General features: G+C 34.1%; 6 protein-coding genes across 6 annotated transcripts; 5 read left to right on the top strand and 1 right to left on the bottom strand.

The window, feature by feature from the left end:
* Nucleotides 1-1,179: 1,179 nt before the first annotated feature.
* On the bottom strand, nt 1,180-2,679 carry LOC9324839 (putative F-box protein At1g71320). The gene is made up of 2 exons (XM_021010180.1): nt 2,028-2,679; nt 1,180-1,895 (listed from the first exon to the last, which is right to left on the bottom strand). The coding sequence occupies exons 1-2, from the start codon at nt 2,617-2,619 to the stop codon at nt 1,261-1,263; spliced, it is 1,227 nt and encodes a 408-aa protein (XP_020865839.1). The 5' UTR covers nt 2,620-2,679; the 3' UTR covers nt 1,180-1,260.
* A 1,688-nt stretch (nt 2,680-4,367) lies between these two features.
* LOC9324838 (putative F-box protein At1g70960) lies at nt 4,368-5,862 on the top strand. The gene has a single exon (XM_002888729.2). It carries the CDS (start codon nt 4,575-4,577, stop codon nt 5,718-5,720), a length of 1,146 nt encoding a protein of 381 aa, XP_002888775.1. The 5' UTR covers nt 4,368-4,574; the 3' UTR covers nt 5,721-5,862.
* A 510-nt stretch (nt 5,863-6,372) lies between these two features.
* On the top strand, nt 6,373-7,791 carry LOC9323362 (U4/U6 small nuclear ribonucleoprotein Prp31 homolog). The gene has a single exon (XM_002888728.2). The coding sequence runs from the start codon at nt 6,492-6,494 to the stop codon at nt 7,005-7,007; it is 516 nt and encodes a 171-aa protein (XP_002888774.2). The 5' UTR covers nt 6,373-6,491; the 3' UTR covers nt 7,008-7,791.
* A 2,203-nt stretch (nt 7,792-9,994) lies between these two features.
* LOC9324836 (putative F-box protein At1g70960) lies at nt 9,995-11,293 on the top strand. Its single transcript, XM_021010128.1, has one exon. The coding sequence runs from the start codon at nt 10,006-10,008 to the stop codon at nt 11,149-11,151; it is 1,146 nt and encodes a 381-aa protein (XP_020865787.1). The 5' UTR covers nt 9,995-10,005; the 3' UTR covers nt 11,152-11,293.
* Nucleotides 11,294-11,723: 430 nt separating this feature from the next.
* Nucleotides 11,724-12,358, top strand: LOC110230655 (U4/U6 small nuclear ribonucleoprotein Prp31 homolog). The gene has a single exon (XM_021034139.1). It carries the CDS (start codon nt 11,843-11,845, stop codon nt 12,356-12,358), a length of 516 nt encoding a protein of 171 aa, XP_020889798.1. The 5' UTR covers nt 11,724-11,842.
* A 1,276-nt stretch (nt 12,359-13,634) lies between these two features.
* LOC9323361 (putative F-box protein At1g70960) lies at nt 13,635-15,214 on the top strand. Its single transcript, XM_021035930.1, is given in 2 exon segments — nt 13,635-14,785; nt 14,788-15,214. Coding segments are annotated over 2 exon segments (1,149 nt in total). The 5' UTR covers nt 13,635-13,881; the 3' UTR covers nt 15,033-15,214.
* The last annotated feature ends 2,264 nt before the right edge of the window (nt 15,215-17,478 follow it).

The raw sequence follows: 17,478 nt of genomic DNA, 5'->3' as shown, positions 1-17,478 counted from the left end.
TAGCATACTAAAAAAATGTTATCGTATGTGGGACACCTACTATAACAGGGGCATAAAATAGCATTTATGAAAACGCTATAAATGACATATTATAGCACTTCTGTCGTGTTAAAAATGTGCATTTTTCTTGTAGTGAATTCATGAAACAATGGCTCCAATTCATGAAAGTTTTTGTCCTTTCAATACCTAATGAAACTGTGAAACAATGATTGATTTTGTAACCTCTTCTAAATTCTTTCATGAATCTCTTGCGATGTTTCATACAAAAATTGTTAGCTAAATTTGGAGAACTTTTTTGAATCCTTTTCCAATGATGAAACTGTAGGCCCACTAATCCAAGTACCAAGCACCTTCGCTGACGGTTTTGTGTTCACTAAGCCAGCAATCCACATGCTCGCCTCTAGTGGAAGAAGAACGAGAAGGCAAGAGCTTAAGCTTCATCGCAAGAGATTCTTTCATGAATCTCTTGCGATGTTTCAATCAATTTCACTTTGGTAAGTTCTAATGTATTGGCCTCTTTACGTTTGTAGTTCACATAGTGTTGACTTTCTAAGTTTAGTTTTAATATAAAGCTGATGAGATTAACAAAATCTATCAGAATTGAAAAACGGCCGAAAATATACTCAAGCATTGTATTCTTCAAAATGAAAAATGGGGATTCACTTTAGAAATGACGAATGGAGATTTTTAATATAATGACATATGAATTTTAATCGTATAGTTGAAAGTGTACAATTCCGCATGAATCAATTATTTATCTCCATTCAAAACGGTTGTCCACCTTTCTCATCGTTTTTTGAGTATTATTTCTGTCACTCGAACTCGGCAACCCCAGATTCATGTCTTCATGTATGACTATTGTTAAAGTTGTTCTTTTTAGTTGTCAATTATTCATTGATTCAATTTTTGAAGTGGCATCATAATTAAGATTTCTATTTGTGGGAAGTAGTGTGACAAATATTCAAATTTGTCATTCTTTGGGCGTCTGTGATTTGGTTGATTCTATAGATCATTTATGTCTCATAAGTTTCTGAATCTGGTTCAGCTGGAAACTCTTATCATAGTATATGGGGTAACTTTAATGGTTTTCTTAATTATTATGCAAAATTCTTAAACTATATCTAAATTGAAACAGAAGGAGTATACTTTAAAAATATAAATAAATCTAAACATATATTTTAGAACATTCTTTTGAAATTATATATAATATTGTTAATAACTTAATAGTTCTGATTTAACCAACTGAAGGTAGAAACAACATCAGAGCATCAAACTTGAAGGACAAATCATTGTTGGCGAATACGAAACCGTTCTTTGTCTAAAAAAAGAAACTTGATCTCGATGATTTCCAATACATGGAAAATAGGCAGCAGCTAGACCAAGCATCCAAAACTTTTCATGTAACTGGTTGGTTTTTATAAATCCAATAGAATATATTTTCTCCCATTTCTCGGTAGGATATTCTTGTTGTAAACTCCAAACCACCAAATTTGAACATTCTAGCACATCCGATAGGCACAATCGGTCATTCAGATTCCACATTTCTATACTAGAATCATATCTAATGTAACACTTAGGTAATATTATCCATCGAAATTCTTCAGTGTGAAGATCGATAGCTAGTAGCTTTAAAGCTGTTTTCCTAGAGTTACATAATGTCAACCAAAAGACTGATCCGTTTGCGTAGACTGATGTTTGCTCTTCGCAGAATATAAACATGCTCATTCTATAAAAACATACGTCTCTTTGCTCACCATTATCAAGGGATAGGACCTTCACCTTGAAACAAGGATCATGATTTCCTTTTCTTGTATACATCAAAACCACCTTATATGATTTTGTAACAATATCTTTGCCAAATCCAGCAAGAAACGGCATTATCTTCACTAATTCAGCTTCATATATATATTAGAGAAAGATGATAATATTATATTTGATAAATAAGTATATAATATATTTATTACTGTGACTGTTAAAATCCAACTCGATAATCAACCATAGAAGATAGAACAAGAAAGCTAACGTACCATCTGGTGGATAATGCAAGACTCCTTGAGTAACTTGTCTCCATGGTCTATCGACCATTGCGGTAGATTTGAATCTAAAAGTTAATGGCCATTGCGTAAATTCGGGATGAAACGTCAAGCGTTCTTCAGTCGTCGGATTGATCAAGTAAATGTACCTAAAATCGTCGTAGATCCTAATCAAGACCAATCCATCACAAGACCCCACAACTTGAATAGTTTTGTTTTGAGATTTGTCGACTGGATCATCAGGAAAAGTATAGTGACTAGAAGAGGAAGGACTGTTTTTTCTGTTGTTGTTGTGATCATCTCTAGAAAAAGTCTCCAAAAGCAAAGTTGTTGAGTTTGAATCTTCTTCAACAAAATTTGCTGAAAAATGTCGACTAACATACATAAATTTCATATTAGGGGTTGGTAATCCTGTACGAACGAGTCTTTTGTGGGAAAAGTAGGTTGATTCGATCATCGATCTCCATTTTTTTGACAAGACTTTGAATCTAGCCAGTGATTTTAATGGAAGATGGTGAAAGATCTCTTCAACCATATCCTCTGATATAATTATTGTCTTAGGATTAAAATGTTTGTCATCCTCCATTCTTTTCCAACGATGATAATTCTTAGTTTAGATTTGTACTGTATATCTATATATAAAGAAAATAATGATCTAATCTTGGATTTTTAACTTTACATTTAACATTATTTGTGGCAAAAAAAAGATTTAACACTATTAATTTATTTTAGAATAATGAAGAATAAATAATTAAACATGTATATGGATATGCTATAAATAAATAAATGTTGATTAATATATGTATATATTACTCCTAAAAATAATGAAAATAAAAAGGGACAATTTATGATTAAATATGCTCTCATTTATTTTACATTAACAATTAATCCCTTACAATTAATTGTTGATAACTAATCTATTTATTTGAACCTTGATAGATTTCAAAATGAAAAATTCTTGGATTCACCCCTAGGGCTGAACCTTTTTTATTCACCCCTCTTAATTAACCAATCAGAAGATGCCATGTAATTTAATTAAACAAATTTAAAAAATTAATTGTATCTAAATATAATAATTAAATTAAATCATTAAAATAAATTATATAATAATATACAGGTTAAAATAAACCGAATAATAATATACGAGTTTATACGACGGTTTGGGTTTATGAAAATGGGGTTATGATTTAGATATTACAATTATTAGTAAATTATATATCGGTTTGGGTTTATAAGGGAGGGTTTAGATTTTTTAATTTAACGAGGCTAAATATCAGTTTCGGTTTAGGGTTTTACTTTTACAACTAAACGAGGTTAAGTGTCAGTTTGGGTTTATAAAGAAGAGGTTGGGTTTAGGGTTTATATTTTTCAATTTAACGAGGCTAAATATCGGTTTGAAGTTTATAAAGGTGGGTTTAGGGTTTAGATTTTACAATTAAATGAGGTTAAGTTTCGGTTTGGGTTTATAAAGAAGAGGTTGGGTTTAGTTTTGACAACTAAACGAGATTGTATGTCAGTTTAGGTTTATAAAGGACGGTTAGGGTTTAAATTTTACAATTAATTCAAATTTTAGATTTTTAATGATTCTAGTACTTAATATAAGAAAACATTACATCATTTTATTTCAATTATAAATCCCAACATAAACTACAAAATCCTTAACGAGTCACCAGGTAAAAAGTAAAACTATTTAAGAGAAAGTGACATTCAAGTTTTTATGCGTGTACGTGAAACGTCTCTTTCAACAATTGTGTACACAGAACTAAAGTGAAAACTGAAACCTTGAAAAAGTTTAAACGTGTTTCTTTGATTTAAATTGATTTTGGTGTATTGACGACTAGATGTGTAGGATGAAAAGATAACCTTAAGTCACGCTTGACACTAAATCTCTCTGCTATAATTTGTAGGTTTTGACCTTTGACGTGTGACATATTTTTTCTCATGCAGTTACAAATAATGAAGGGAGTGTGAATTTTATCATCTATATTTTGAGGTGTGATTCAATTGCATTCGAAGAATTAAACTACTAAACCGTGTACAATGAAAGCAAATCTGTCACTTTCATGCTTGGTGGTATCCAATAATCTCTATAAATAATATTAGCAAGTTTTTACGTACGTGTGACATATTTTTTCTCATGCAGTTACAAATATATAATTAAACAATATGAATTTTTTTCATCCATATTAATTATGACGTGTGATTCAATTGTATTCGATGAATTAAACTAGTAAAACGTGTAGGACGAAAGAAACACTGTCAAATTCATGTTTGATATCCAATAATCTCTATTCTAATTGGCTAATAATTTTAGTAAGTCTTTAACGTGCGGAAGTGAAACATCTCCTTTTGCTTTTTACATGTGTAAGCAATGAAATTAAATTAGATTAAAAGTTTACGCATTACAAGACTCAACAAGTTAAACTAAAGTCACCTACTCACAACAAACTCCTGAGATTTGCTATAAATACTTCACATCTGTGCATTTGTCTCCAACACAAAAAAAAAAACATATTATCATAAGAGAAGAAGAAAAAAAAAATGGTGAACACAAGTTTCGAAACACCTCCTGAAATGCATGTGGAGATTCTGGCACGGTTGCCTCTGAAATCCTTAATGAAATTCATGTCCGTCTCAAAGAAATGGGAATCTATCATACGTGGGGAACAATTCAGACGTGATTACTTGATCCAATCAATGACAAGGCCTCGAGTGTTGTTCGTCGCCAATCGTAGATACTTCCACAATTTCAAACCCGAAGCGCTCTTTCATTCTGTTTATCAAGAGGAACCATCGTCGTTATCTAGTGTACAGCAGATGCGTACATACGAAACACCACTTTATAAGGTTTCTCAACCCGTCCGTGGTTTGATATGTCATCAAGGAGATACTAATATTGTGATTTGCAATCCGGGTTTGAAAAAGTTTCGGAACTTACCGCAGATCGAAGTGCCTGAATTTGCATCCATGAGAAGTTTTTTCGGATATGATGAAGTTAAGAATGTATTCAAGGTGTTATGTATAACACAGTTAGTAAAATATCAGACAACTACTGAAGGTGATATACACAAGGTGAGATCGGATGTAGGACATCAGGTATACACGGTGAGATCGGATGTGGAATCTTCTTCTTGGAAAGGGATCGCATGTAATTATGATTATTCAGCAGTTACTGAAGGACTATTTAAAGGAGGTTTCTTGTACTATGGAGCTCAGTCCAATAATGACCAATCTGTGGTAATGAGTTTCAACGTGAGTTCTGAAGATTTTAGTGTCATTGAGTTGCCTAACGAAGTCGACTTTGATAATAATTGGAAATTGGTGAATTACAAAGGGGGTATTGCCTTGGTGGATGAGGACAACTTTGACATTCACTTGAATGGCAATAGAGTTTTTAAAATTTTGTTTAGGAACGAAGTTGCTGGAAATTGGGAGATAGAGACCATTGAGATTCCTCGTTGGAAAGAAACGGTTGATAACGAGGATTATCATTTTAAAGGTACCATTGGAACAGGAGAACTTCTTGTTTTCGTACCAACTCATGGTACTCGGTTCGGGAGAAGAGTGTTGTATTGCGATGAAGCCACAAAGAACCTCAGAAGATTTGATATTGAAGAAAGAATGATTGATGAAGATCATATTGTTCGAACCTTCTTTGATCATGTTGATAGTACTTGGCTTATGTGAAGAATATGACTTGGTCCAAGGTTATCAGAAACTCTCGTTGGTTGTTCAGTCTCTCAAGTCTTATTGGGATTGCTAGTTTTCATTTCTATTGTCGTTAATCGTCATTTATGCTAAATAATAATATCGTCTCTCAATTATATTACTATCTTATTGGGATTGTTCGTTGTCATTTTTGTTGTTGTTAATCTTTATATTTAATTATTTATGCTAAATATAACAAAACTGAAGCTTCCTAATACTACCCACACTTTACTCAAGCTAGATCATATTGTTTTCAACTACACAAAGAAAGTGCATTTGACTCGTGAAACAAAAAATATATACACTTTACTCAAGCTAGATCATATTGTTTTCAACTACACAAAGAAAGTGCATTTGACTCGTGAAACAAAAAATATATACCTTTAAAAAAACAGTTAACTTGAGTATCTTTATTTTGACGTGTAATTCAATTGTATTCGAAGATGAACATAAAGACCTGAGCTATGATGATCAATTCAAAGCAACAAGTCTGTGAAGGTCATGCTAATAATAACAATCTTTGCTCTGTTATTTATGTTCTTGAGAGAGAGAGAGATGGCTTTTATTAACAAATTTATGTTACAGATTACATACATCTATATGTGTATGTTAAAACTTATTAGCATTGATATTGAAGATATTACAACAAGTTTGATTACAACAAGTTTGATTTGTTTGACTCATCTTTGTCAAATCTTAAATTTCAATCTTAGGGTCTGTTTGTTGTAGGCAAATCTTGAAGATATTGGTATGGACATGGCAGACTTAAAGACACTTAACTACGATGATCTCGATAATTTTTCAAAGCTACAAAAAAGTCAGAGATATGCTGATATAATACAAAAAGTGGAAGAGGCTCTTGAGAAAGGAACTGTATTAGAGTACAAGAAGCTAATCGAGGATTGTAATCAGCTCTTAGTTGATATTGAGAATGAAATAGTCATCGTTCACAACTTTATCCGTGAGAAGTATAGACTTAAGTTTCAAGAGCTTGAGTCGTTGGTTCATCACCCAATCGATTATGTTCGTGTTGTGAAAAGAATTGGCAATGAGATGGACTTAACCCTTGTTGATCTTGAAGGCCTTCTTCCATCAGCTATGATCATGGTTGTTTCAGTTACTGCTTCAACCACGAAAGGTAACCAACTGCCTAAGGATGTTCTGCTAAAAACGATAGATGCTTGTAATCGGGCTCTAGATCTTGATTCCGCAAGGAAGAAGGTCCTTGACTTTGTTGATTATGTCATTGTGTGTGACACATACTGACATACATCTAAACTTAATGTGCTTCTATTCATAGCCATCTCATGCTTCGGAAACACCGTCCTCCTCTGCATCTGGATCGAAGTCTGTGGAAAACATAAAGCCTATCATTCCTCATGATTTGCATATGACTTAAGTTTCTACAAAGGGTGTTGTGATTCTCTGTTTTCACCTCTTTCTTCACGTCTCTCTCTTTGTTTCACTCTCTGTTTTGTTCTTGTTTAGAGACAAACACAAATGATGTAACTCTGTTTATCTTTGTCTTTAACTTACGAGAGTTACGACCTATTAGTTCTGTTATACCCAAACGAGACTCGAACTCCTATTGTTACAAAAAGTTATACTAAGACCACTCTAGTTTTTTTTGAGGTATTAATCGACTTCTCAACAATCTAATGGTTTCCCAATTGGTCATAAGTATTATAATTATATCTTCTAAACACCCAAGAAAGTAGCAGCCATCAACTTAATACTCTAAACTTGCTTTCTCTATATAGTTGCAGACCGAGCCATCTAAAGTAGCCAGCGACCTAAGCCCGGGCGGTCACAAGAGTTTCTTGTAAACATGGTTTTGAAGAAACTAAAATGGTAAAGGTAATGGTGTAATAGAAGATTAGGATTTGCAAAAGAGTAAATCTTATGGCGGTTGAAATAATATAAAACAGAAGATTTGGTTCTCGAAAGAGCGGCAACTAAACGGATAGGTGGCGGTTTGAAATCTGCGGTTGGCTATATATATATATATAACTTTCTCACCAAACTTGTGCAGGACCATGTTGTACGCATTTCTGAGCCAATATACACAATAACTCAATTTAGACAACCAAATTAACACGAAACCTAGCTGAATGAAAGAAAGACTAACACCAACAGCTCAAATCCAGTATTGATTCCAGAATCATTACCAATTTGTACAAGAAAGGTAAGAGAATATAAGAAAAGACCTGTAAAGTTCTTCGAAACTGAGACCGCTAGCATCTTGATTATAAATCTGATGGATCGCACGCTCAAGAATCTGCCAAGTTTTATCAGCGTATTTGGGATCTACAACGACGCGATGCTTAAACGCCTCTATCTGAAAATTCCTCTTCTTCTGATTACTCATATTTTGAAACCTGAATCCAAAGCAAATCGACTCAAATCAATCTAAATTCCAAAAACACAACAACGAGAAGGAGGTATATATAAAATCATAACAAAAATCAGGTGGATCGAGGAAATCGGAAGACTGACCGGAGAGGAAAGACGGATTATCGGATTAGGGTTTGGAATTGTATTCTTTGCTTCCGATAATAGATTTGGGGGAAAAAAAAGGTTATGAAATGGAATAATAATCGAAAAGTTGAAAGGAGAAAGAAGCTTAAGGATATTTGCAGCGTCGGCGTGTAAGAAGAGATATAGATAGAGATATCGGAGAAGATAGATTTCGAAGGTGGAGAAGAAGAAGAGGACAGACAAACGGAGCGGAAGAAATAAAAGTGGACTCTCCGTCTCGTGGTGGTGGTTTCGAAACTATTAGATCTTTATTAAATTAAATTCACAATTATGTATGTCTCGTCCTTTGGAGTAGTGGTTAGTGGATTTAAGAATTTATCAGCTCATGGATCGACCCATCTCCGATCTATTCTCTTTTTTTCGACATTGGTGGTTTTGTTTAGGTAGCTTTTACTTTTTGGATATGACTAATTGGTACATTTCATTTAATTGAGCTTTGGTTTAATGTACGAAAATAACTCATATTTGAATTTTTGTCATCACTAAAATCCTCTATATATTAAAAGAGATTTTTTAGTGTTTACGTGGCAAACCCACAATTTTTCTCAACTATTTTATTTTTATTTATTTAATTTTACTATTCACATTACCAAACACATTTATTTTTAAATAGTTTGCAAAGTTAAATTTTGATAATATTGTTATGATTGAAATTACATATTGTGTTCATTGTTCCTAAGTAATGAATCGGCTCTCTCTCACTACTTTCTAGGCTTTTAGGTTAGGGTTTAAATTTTACAATTAATTCAAATTTTAGATTTTTAATGATTCTAGTACTTAATATAAGAAAACATTACATCATTTTATTTCAATTATAAATCCCAACATAAACTACAAAATCCTTAACGAGTCACCAGGTAAAAAGTAAAACTATTTAAGAGAAAGTGACATTGAAGTTTTTATGCGTGTACGTGAAACGTCTCTTTCAACAATTGTGTACACAGAACTAAAGTGAAAACTGAAACCTTGAAAAAGTTTAAACGTGTTTCTTTTATTTAAATTGATTTTGGTGTATTGACGACTAGATGTGTAGGATGAAAAGATAACCTTAAGTCACGCTTGACACTAAATCTCTCTGCTATAATTTGTAGGTTTTGACCTTTGACGTGTGACATATTTTTTCTCATGCAGTTACAAATAATGAAGGGAGTGTGAATTTTATCATCTATATTTTGAGGTGTGATTCAATTGCATTCGAAGAATTAAACTACTAAACCGTGTACAATGAAAGCAAATCTGTCACTTTCATGCTTGGTGGTATCCAATAATCTCTATAAATAATATTAGCAAGTTTTTACGTACGTGTGACATATTTTTTCTCATGCAGTTACAAATATATAATTAAACAATATGAATTTTTTTCATCCATATTAATTATGACGTGTGATTCAATTGTATTCGATGAATTAAACTAGTAAAACGTGTAGGACGAAAGAAACTCTGTCAAATTCATGTTTGATATCCAATAATCTCTATTCTAATTGGCTAATAATTTTAGTAAGTCTTTAACGTGCGGAAGTGAAACATCTCCTTTTGCTTTTTACATGTGTAAGCAATGAAATTAAATTAGATTAAAAGTTTACGCATTACAAGACTCAACAAGTTAAACTAAAGTCACCTACTCACAACAAACTCCTGAGATTTGCTATAAATACTTCACATCTGTGCATTTGTCTCCAACACAAAAAAAAAAAACATATTATCATAAGAGAAGAAGAAAAAAAAAATGGTGAACACAAGTTTCGAAACACCTCCTGAAATGCATGTGGAGATTCTGGCACGGTTGCCTCTGAAATCCTTAATGAAATTCATGTCCGTCTCAAAGAAATGGGAATCTATCATACGTGGGGAACAATTCAGACGTGATTACTTGATCCAATCAATGACAAGGCCTCGAGTGTTGTTCGTCGCCAATCGTAGATACTTCCACAATTTCAAACCCGAAGCGCTCTTTCATTCTGTTTATCAAGAGGAACCATCGTCGTTATCTAGTGTACAGCAGATGCGTACATACGAAACACCACTTTATAAGGTTTCTCAACCCGTCCGTGGTTTGATATGTCATCAAGGAGATACTAATATTGTGATTTGCAATCCGGGTTTGAAAAAGTTTCGGAACTTACCGCAGATCGAAGTGCCTGAATTTGCATCCATGAGAAGTTTTTTCGGATATGATGAAGTTAAGAATGTATTCAAGGTGTTATGTATAACACAGTTAGTAAAATATCAGACAACTACTGAAGGTGATATACACAAGGTGAGATCGGATGTAGGACATCAGGTATACACGGTGAGATCGGATGTGGAATCTTCTTCTTGGAAAGGGATCGCATGTAATTATGATTATTCAGCAGTTACTGAAGGACTATTTAAAGGAGGTTTCTTGTACTATGGAGCTCAGTCCAATAATGACCAATCTGTGGTAATGAGTTTCAACGTGAGTTCTGAAGATTTTAGTGTCATTGAGTTGCCTAACGAAGTCGACTTTGATAATAATTGGAAATTGGTGAATTACAAAGGGGGTATTGCCTTGGTGGATGAGGACAACTTTGACATTCACTTGAATGGCAATAGAGTTTTTAAAATTTTGTTTAGGAACGAAGTTGCTGGAAATTGGGAGATAGAGACCATTGAGATTCCTCGTTGGAAAGAAACGGTTGATAACGAGGATTATCATTTTAAAGGTACCATTGGAACAGGAGAACTTCTTGTTTTCGCACCAACTCATGGTACTCGGTTCGGGAGAAGAGTGTTGTATTGCGATGAAGCCACAAAGAACCTCAGAAGATTTGATATTGAAGAAAGAATGATTGATGAAGATCATATTGTTCGAACCTTCTTTGATCATGTTGATAGTACTTGGCTTATGTGAAGAATATGACTTGGTCCAAGGTTATCAGAAACTCTCGTTGGTTGTTCAGTCTCTCAAGTCTTATTGGGATTGCTAGTTTTCATTTCTATTGTCGTTAATCGTCATTTATGCTAAATAATAATATCGTCTCTCAATTATATTACTATCTTATTGGGATTGTTCGTTGTCATTTTTGTTGTTGTTAATCTTTATATTTAATTATTTATGCTAAATATAACAAAACTGAAGCTTCCTAATACTACCCACACTTTACTCAAGCTAGATCATATTGTTTTCAACTACACAAAGAAAGTGCATTTGACTCGTGAAACAAAAAATATATACCTTTAAAAAAACAGTTAACTTGAGTATCTTTATTTTGACGTGTAATTCAATTGTATTCGAAGATGAACATAAAGACCTGAGCTATGATGATCAATTCAAAGCAACAAGTCTGTGAAGGTCATGCTAATAATAACAATTATTGCTCTGTTATTTATGTTCTTGAGAGAGAGAGATGGCTTTTATTAACAAATTTATGTTACAGATTACATACATCTATATGTGTATGTTAAAACTTATTAGCATTGATATTGAAGATATTACAACAAGTTTGATTACAACAAGTTTGATTTGTTTGACTCATCTTTGTCAAATCTTAAATTTCAATCTTAGGGTCTGTTTGTTGTAGGCAAATCTTGAAGATATTGGTATGGACATGGCAGACTTAAAGACACTTAACTACGATGATCTCGATAATTTTTCAAAGCTACAAAAAAGTCAGAGATATGCTGATATAATACAAAAAGTGGAAGAGGCTCTTGAGAAAGGAACTGTATTAGAGTACAAGAAGCTAATCGAGGATTGTAATCAGCTCTTAGTTGATATTGAGAATGAAATAGTCATCGTTCACAACTTTATCCGTGAGAAGTATAGACTTAAGTTTCAAGAGCTTGAGTCGTTGGTTCATCACCCAATCGATTATGTTCGTGTTGTGAAAAGAATTGGCAATGAGATGGACTTAACCCTTGTTGATCTTGAAGGCCTTCTTCCATCAGCTATGATCATGGTTGTTTCAGTTACTGCTTCAACCACGAAAGGTAACCAACTGCCTAAGGATGTTCTGCTAAAAACGATAGATGCTTGTAATCGGGCTCTAGATCTTGATTCCGCAAGGAAGAAGGTCCTTGACTTTGTTGATTATGTCATTGTGTGTGACACATACTGACATACATCTAAACTTAATGTGCTTCTATTCATAGCCATCTCATGCTTCGGAAACACCGTCCTCCTCTGCATCTGGATCGAAGTCTGTGGAAAACATAAAGCCTATCATTCCTCATGATTTGCATATGACTTAAGTTTCTACAAAGGGTGTTGTGATTCTCTGTTTTCACCTCTTTCTTCACGTCTCTCTCTTTGTTTCACTCTCTGTTTTGTTCTTGTTTAGAGACAAACACAAATGATGTAACTCTGTTTATCTTTGTCTTTAACTTACGAGAGTTACGACCTATTAGTTCTGTTATACCCAAACGAGACTCGAACTCCTATTGTTACAAAAAGTTATACTAAGACCACTCTAGTTTTTTTTGAGGTATTAATCGACTTCTCAACAATCTAATGGTTTCCCAATTGGTCATAAGTATTATAATTATATCTTCTAAACACCCAAGAAAGTAGCAGCCATCAACTTAATACTCTAAACTTGCTTTCTCTATATAGTTGCAGACCGAGCCATCTAAAGTAGCCAGCGACCTAAGCCCGGGCGGTCACAAGAGTTTCTTGTAAACATGGTTTTGAAGAAACTAAAATGGTAAAGGTAATGGTGTAATAGAAGATTAGGATTTGCAAAAGAGTAAATCTTATGGCGGTTGAAATAATATAAAACAGAAGATTTGGTTCTCGAAAGAGCGGCAACTAAACGGATAGGTGGCGGTTTGAAATCTGCGGTTGGCTATATATATATATAACTTTCTATTGCGATCAATCATCATCCTCTGCTTTCATTTATTGTTCTGTTACTGTTAGGCTGAAATTTTGTAACTTTGCAAGTACGTAAACTAATAGTACCATTCTGAATAGTATACTTAATAATAATAACATTACAGCATTTTATTTCAAATTTACATCCCGACATAAACCAAACAATTCTCAAGGAGTAATAGGATAACAAATAGATAATTTTTTAAAAAAATTGGTAACTAAGTTTTTATGCGTATTATACGTGAAATCTCCCTGTTAACAATTGTGTACAAAAAATTAAAGTGAAAACTGAAAACCATTAAAAAGTTAAAACGTGTTTAGATATTTGAAATTGATTTTGTGGGTTGAGTGTATGATGAAAGAAAACCTTTCATGTCACGTTTGACACCAAAATCTCTCTTTTTAATTTAGTCATAAAAATTAGTAAGTTTTGAAGTGTGACAAAAAAAAAATAATCTCTATGCTAATTGGCCAGTAATTTTATACTTGGTATCCAGTAATCTCTATGCTATAACCGTGTATGATGAAAAGGAATATGTCACTTTCATGCATGGTATCCAATAATCTCTATGCTAATTGGCCAGTAATTTTAGTAAGTCTTTTACGTGTGGAACCAAAGTTTCTCCTTTTGTTTTTTAGATGTAAGCATGAAACTAAATAAAATAAAACTTAAAGTGAAGATTATTAACGCGTTACACAACTCAACAAGTTAAATTAAAGTCACCAACTCACAACAAACTCTTGAGATTTGCTATAAATATATCACATATGTGCTTTTGTCTCCAACGACACAAAAAAATATCATTAGAGAAGAAGAAAAAAATGGTGAAAACAAGTTTCGAAACACTTCCTTTAGATATGCAAATGGAGATTCTGTCACGATTGCCTCTGAAATCCTTAATGGGATGCATGTGCGTCTCAAAGAAATGGGCATCTATCATCCGTTCGAAAGCATTCAGAGATCATTACTTGAGCCGGTCGATGACAAGGCCTCGAGTGTTGTTCGTCGCCAATCATAGAGAATTCCACAAATTCACATCCGAAGCGTTCTTTTACTCTGTTTATCAAGAAGAGGAACCATTGTGGTTGTCTGGTAAACAGCAGATGCGTAGCGAAGAAGTACCACTTCTTAAAGTTTCTCAACCCATCCTTGGTCTGATCTGTCAACAAGGAAATACTAAGATTGTTATATGCAATCCGGGTTCGAAAAATTGTCGGACTTTACCGCAGATCAAAGTGCCTAAAGGAGCATCCATGACAAGTTTTTTCGGATACGATAAAGATAAGGATGTATTCAAGGTGTTATGTATAACAAAAGCAACTAAGGAATATCAGGTATGTACGGTGAGATCGGATGAAGAATCTTCTTTTTGGAGACCGATCAGATATGAGCATGACCATGCACCAGTTACTGAAGGACTATTTAAAGGAGGAGTTTTGTACTATGGAGCTCTGTCCACTAGTGACAAATCTGTGGTCATGAGCTTCAACGTGAGTTCTGAAGAGTTTAGTGTCATTGAATTGCCTAACGAAGTCAAAATTGATCATCATTGGACATTGGTGAATTACAAAGGGGATATTGCCTTAGTGAACAACTCTGACTATAAATTGAATCGCAATGGAGTTTTTATAGTTTTGGTTAGGAAGGACGTTGCTGGAAATTGGGAGGAGACAGGATTGAGATTCCTCATTGGACAAAAACGGTTGATAATAAGAAGTTTTATTTTAAAGGTACCATTGGAACAGGAGAACTTGCTTTCGCACCAGAGAGAGGTACTTGGTTCGGGGGACCACTCTTTGTGTTGTATTACGATGAAGCCTCAACGAACCTCAGAAGCTTTGAGATCAAAGGAATGGTTCCTCAAAATCATTCTGTTCGAACCTTCTTGGATCATGTTGATAGTACTTGGCTTATGTAGTTATGTGAAGAATACAAGTTGGTCCAATGATTATCAGAAACTCTCGTTGGTTTTTCGGTCTCTCAAGTCTTGTTGGGATTGTTAGTTTTCATTTCTATTGTTGGTTTCCATTTCGTTAATCTTTATTTATACTAAATAATAATGTTGTCTCTGATCAAATAGTACTGGTCTTATCGGGAGTGCTAGTTTTCATTTCTATTGTCGTTAATCTTTTTTTTTTTTTTTTTGAAATAACAAAACTAAAGCTTCCTAATACTACCCACAATTTACTCAAACTAGAGCATGTTCTTCTCAACTACAGAAAATGACATTTGACTCCTAAAACAAAACGTTGCTAAAAGAAAAACATAAGATTTCCCGATTGGTTGCAATAGAGAAACACAAAAATAAGAAATCTCTCAAGTGTTCATCAACTAGTCTACTTGAGTTAGAACTTCGATTTCATGATTGGTTGCAAGAACTATAATTACATCTTTTAAACGCCAAGAGAGTAGCAGCCACCGACCTAATACTCTAAAATTGCTTTCTCTTAACGTTGTCAGACCGAGCCATCTAAAGTTGCACTATCAAAACCATGACTCACAATCTCAGCCTCAATAATAACAAACCTGCGGTCATAAGAGTTTCTTTTAAACAAGATTTTTGGAGAACCTAAAAATGATCGGTAACAAAAAAAAACTAAGTGCGGCTAAAGATTTGGATTTGGATTTGCAATTGCTGAATCTTTATCCTCTGCTTTTGTTTATTGTTCTTTTATTGTTTAGCTGAATATTATCACTTTACTATTGTAAAGTAGATTTCTCATTAAACCAAAATGTAATCTTACAACTCATATATATAGTAAGTAGAATTAAGCAAAAGGAAACTTAATTCTATACAATAATACTTATATCTCAATATACCCCCCTCAAGCCGAATCTTGTGAATCTTGTTGAGGAAGATAAAGGCTTGACACTGATAATCGCCTAAGTATCGAGTGAAAAGGACCAGGATGCAGAGACTTGGTCAATATGTCAGCCAACTGATTTTCTGTTTCCACATGAAGAACTTTTAAGAAGCCAAACTTCACATGATCTCTAGTAGTATGGCAATCAATCTCCACATGTTTTGTTCTTTCATGGAATACAGGATTATTCGCAATATGCATTGCTGACTTGTTGTCACAGAACAGTTTATGCTGAAACTCCACCTTGATGTGCATATCCTTTAGCATTTGACTCAGCCAAAGCAGCTCTTTAGTTGCTAGAGCCATACTCCTGTATTCTGCTTCTGTACTGCTTCCACTTGCTACTTCCTGTTTTCTAGACTTCCATGAAATGAGTGATGTACCAAGAAACACACACACTCCACTTACTGATCTTCGAGTATCTAAGCAAGTTCCCCAGTCTGCATCCGCAAAAGCATTCAAACATAACTCTGTTTTTGCAGAAAAGAATAAGCCTTGACCCGGGTTATTCTTAAGATACTTCAAGATGTGTTGAGCTGCATTTAGATGTGCATCCGTAGGACATGACAAGAATTGACTCAAACAATGTACAGCAAAGGTAATGTCTGGTCTAGTGATGCACAAATAGAGCAGTCTTCCAATCAATTCTCTGAATGGCCTTCCATCAGTAAGTAATGTACCTGTTGTCTTGGTGTAAACAATCTTTGGATCCATTGGTACTGACTTTGGTTTGCAGCCTAAAAGACCAGAGTTGGCTAGCAAATCTAGGCAGTACTTCCTTTGGCAAACTGATATTCCATCAGAATTCCGAGCAATCTCCAAGCCCAGAAAAAATTTTGCAGGACCCAAATCTTTGATTTTAAAACGAGAAGCAAGAACCAACTTCACAGATGCTACTGCTTTCTCATCATTACTCACTATCAAGATATCATCTACATAGATCAATAAGGCTATGAAAGACGTACCAGTGAGTTTCACAAAGAGCGTGTTGTCAACATATGATTGAAGAAAGCCATCATCTAATAGAGTCTTTAAAAGGCATTTGTACCACTGTCTTGAGGCTTGCTTCAAACCATAGATGGATTTATGTAGTCTGCAAACCGGATTTGGAGGCAATGAACCTGAAGCAGATGTGTAACCCTCAGGTAAACTCATATATATTTCTTCTTCCAAGTCACTATGCAAGAAAGCATTAGTGACATCCATTTGAGTGATGCTCCAACCCTTTTTAGCAGCAAGACCAAGAACCAGTTTAACACTTGCCAACTTGGCTACAGGAGAAAATGTATCAAAGTAGTCAACTCCCTCTTGTTGTGTAAAACCTTTGGCAACCAATCGTGCCTTATAACGCTCTATAGATCCATCTGAATTATACTTAATAGTATATACCCATTTGCATCCCACTACATTCTTATTTGGGGGTAAAGAAACTACACTCCATGTCTTATTAAGTTCCATAGCACCTAGTTCCACATTCATAGCTCCACTCCACTGAACAGA

Source organism: Arabidopsis lyrata, assembly GCF_000004255.2.
Source record: "Arabidopsis lyrata subsp. lyrata unplaced genomic scaffold ARALYscaffold_2, whole genome shotgun sequence".
In the NCBI taxonomy this organism is placed as follows: Eukaryota; Viridiplantae; Streptophyta; class Magnoliopsida; order Brassicales; family Brassicaceae; genus Arabidopsis; species Arabidopsis lyrata.
This window is presented reverse-complemented; position numbering and strand designations above follow the sequence as displayed.

What these genes read in the sequence shown, in the direction of transcription:
- LOC9324839 (XM_021010180.1), bottom strand. Translation starts at nt 2,619, where the DNA reads ATGGAGGATGACAAACATTTTAATCCTAAGACAATAATTATATCAGAG. An exon ending in CTTGCATTATCCACCAGATG is followed by an intron (nt 1,896 to 2,027) that starts GTACGTTAGCTT and finishes ATATATATGAAG; the next exon opens with CTGAATTAGTGAAGATAATG.
- LOC9324838 (XM_002888729.2), top strand. Translation starts at nt 4,575, where the DNA reads ATGGTGAACACAAGTTTCGAAACACCTCCTGAAATGCATGTGGAGATT.
- LOC9323362 (XM_002888728.2), top strand. Translation starts at nt 6,492, where the DNA reads ATGGACATGGCAGACTTAAAGACACTTAACTACGATGATCTCGATAAT.
- LOC9324836 (XM_021010128.1), top strand. Translation starts at nt 10,006, where the DNA reads ATGGTGAACACAAGTTTCGAAACACCTCCTGAAATGCATGTGGAGATT.
- LOC110230655 (XM_021034139.1), top strand. Translation starts at nt 11,843, where the DNA reads ATGGACATGGCAGACTTAAAGACACTTAACTACGATGATCTCGATAAT.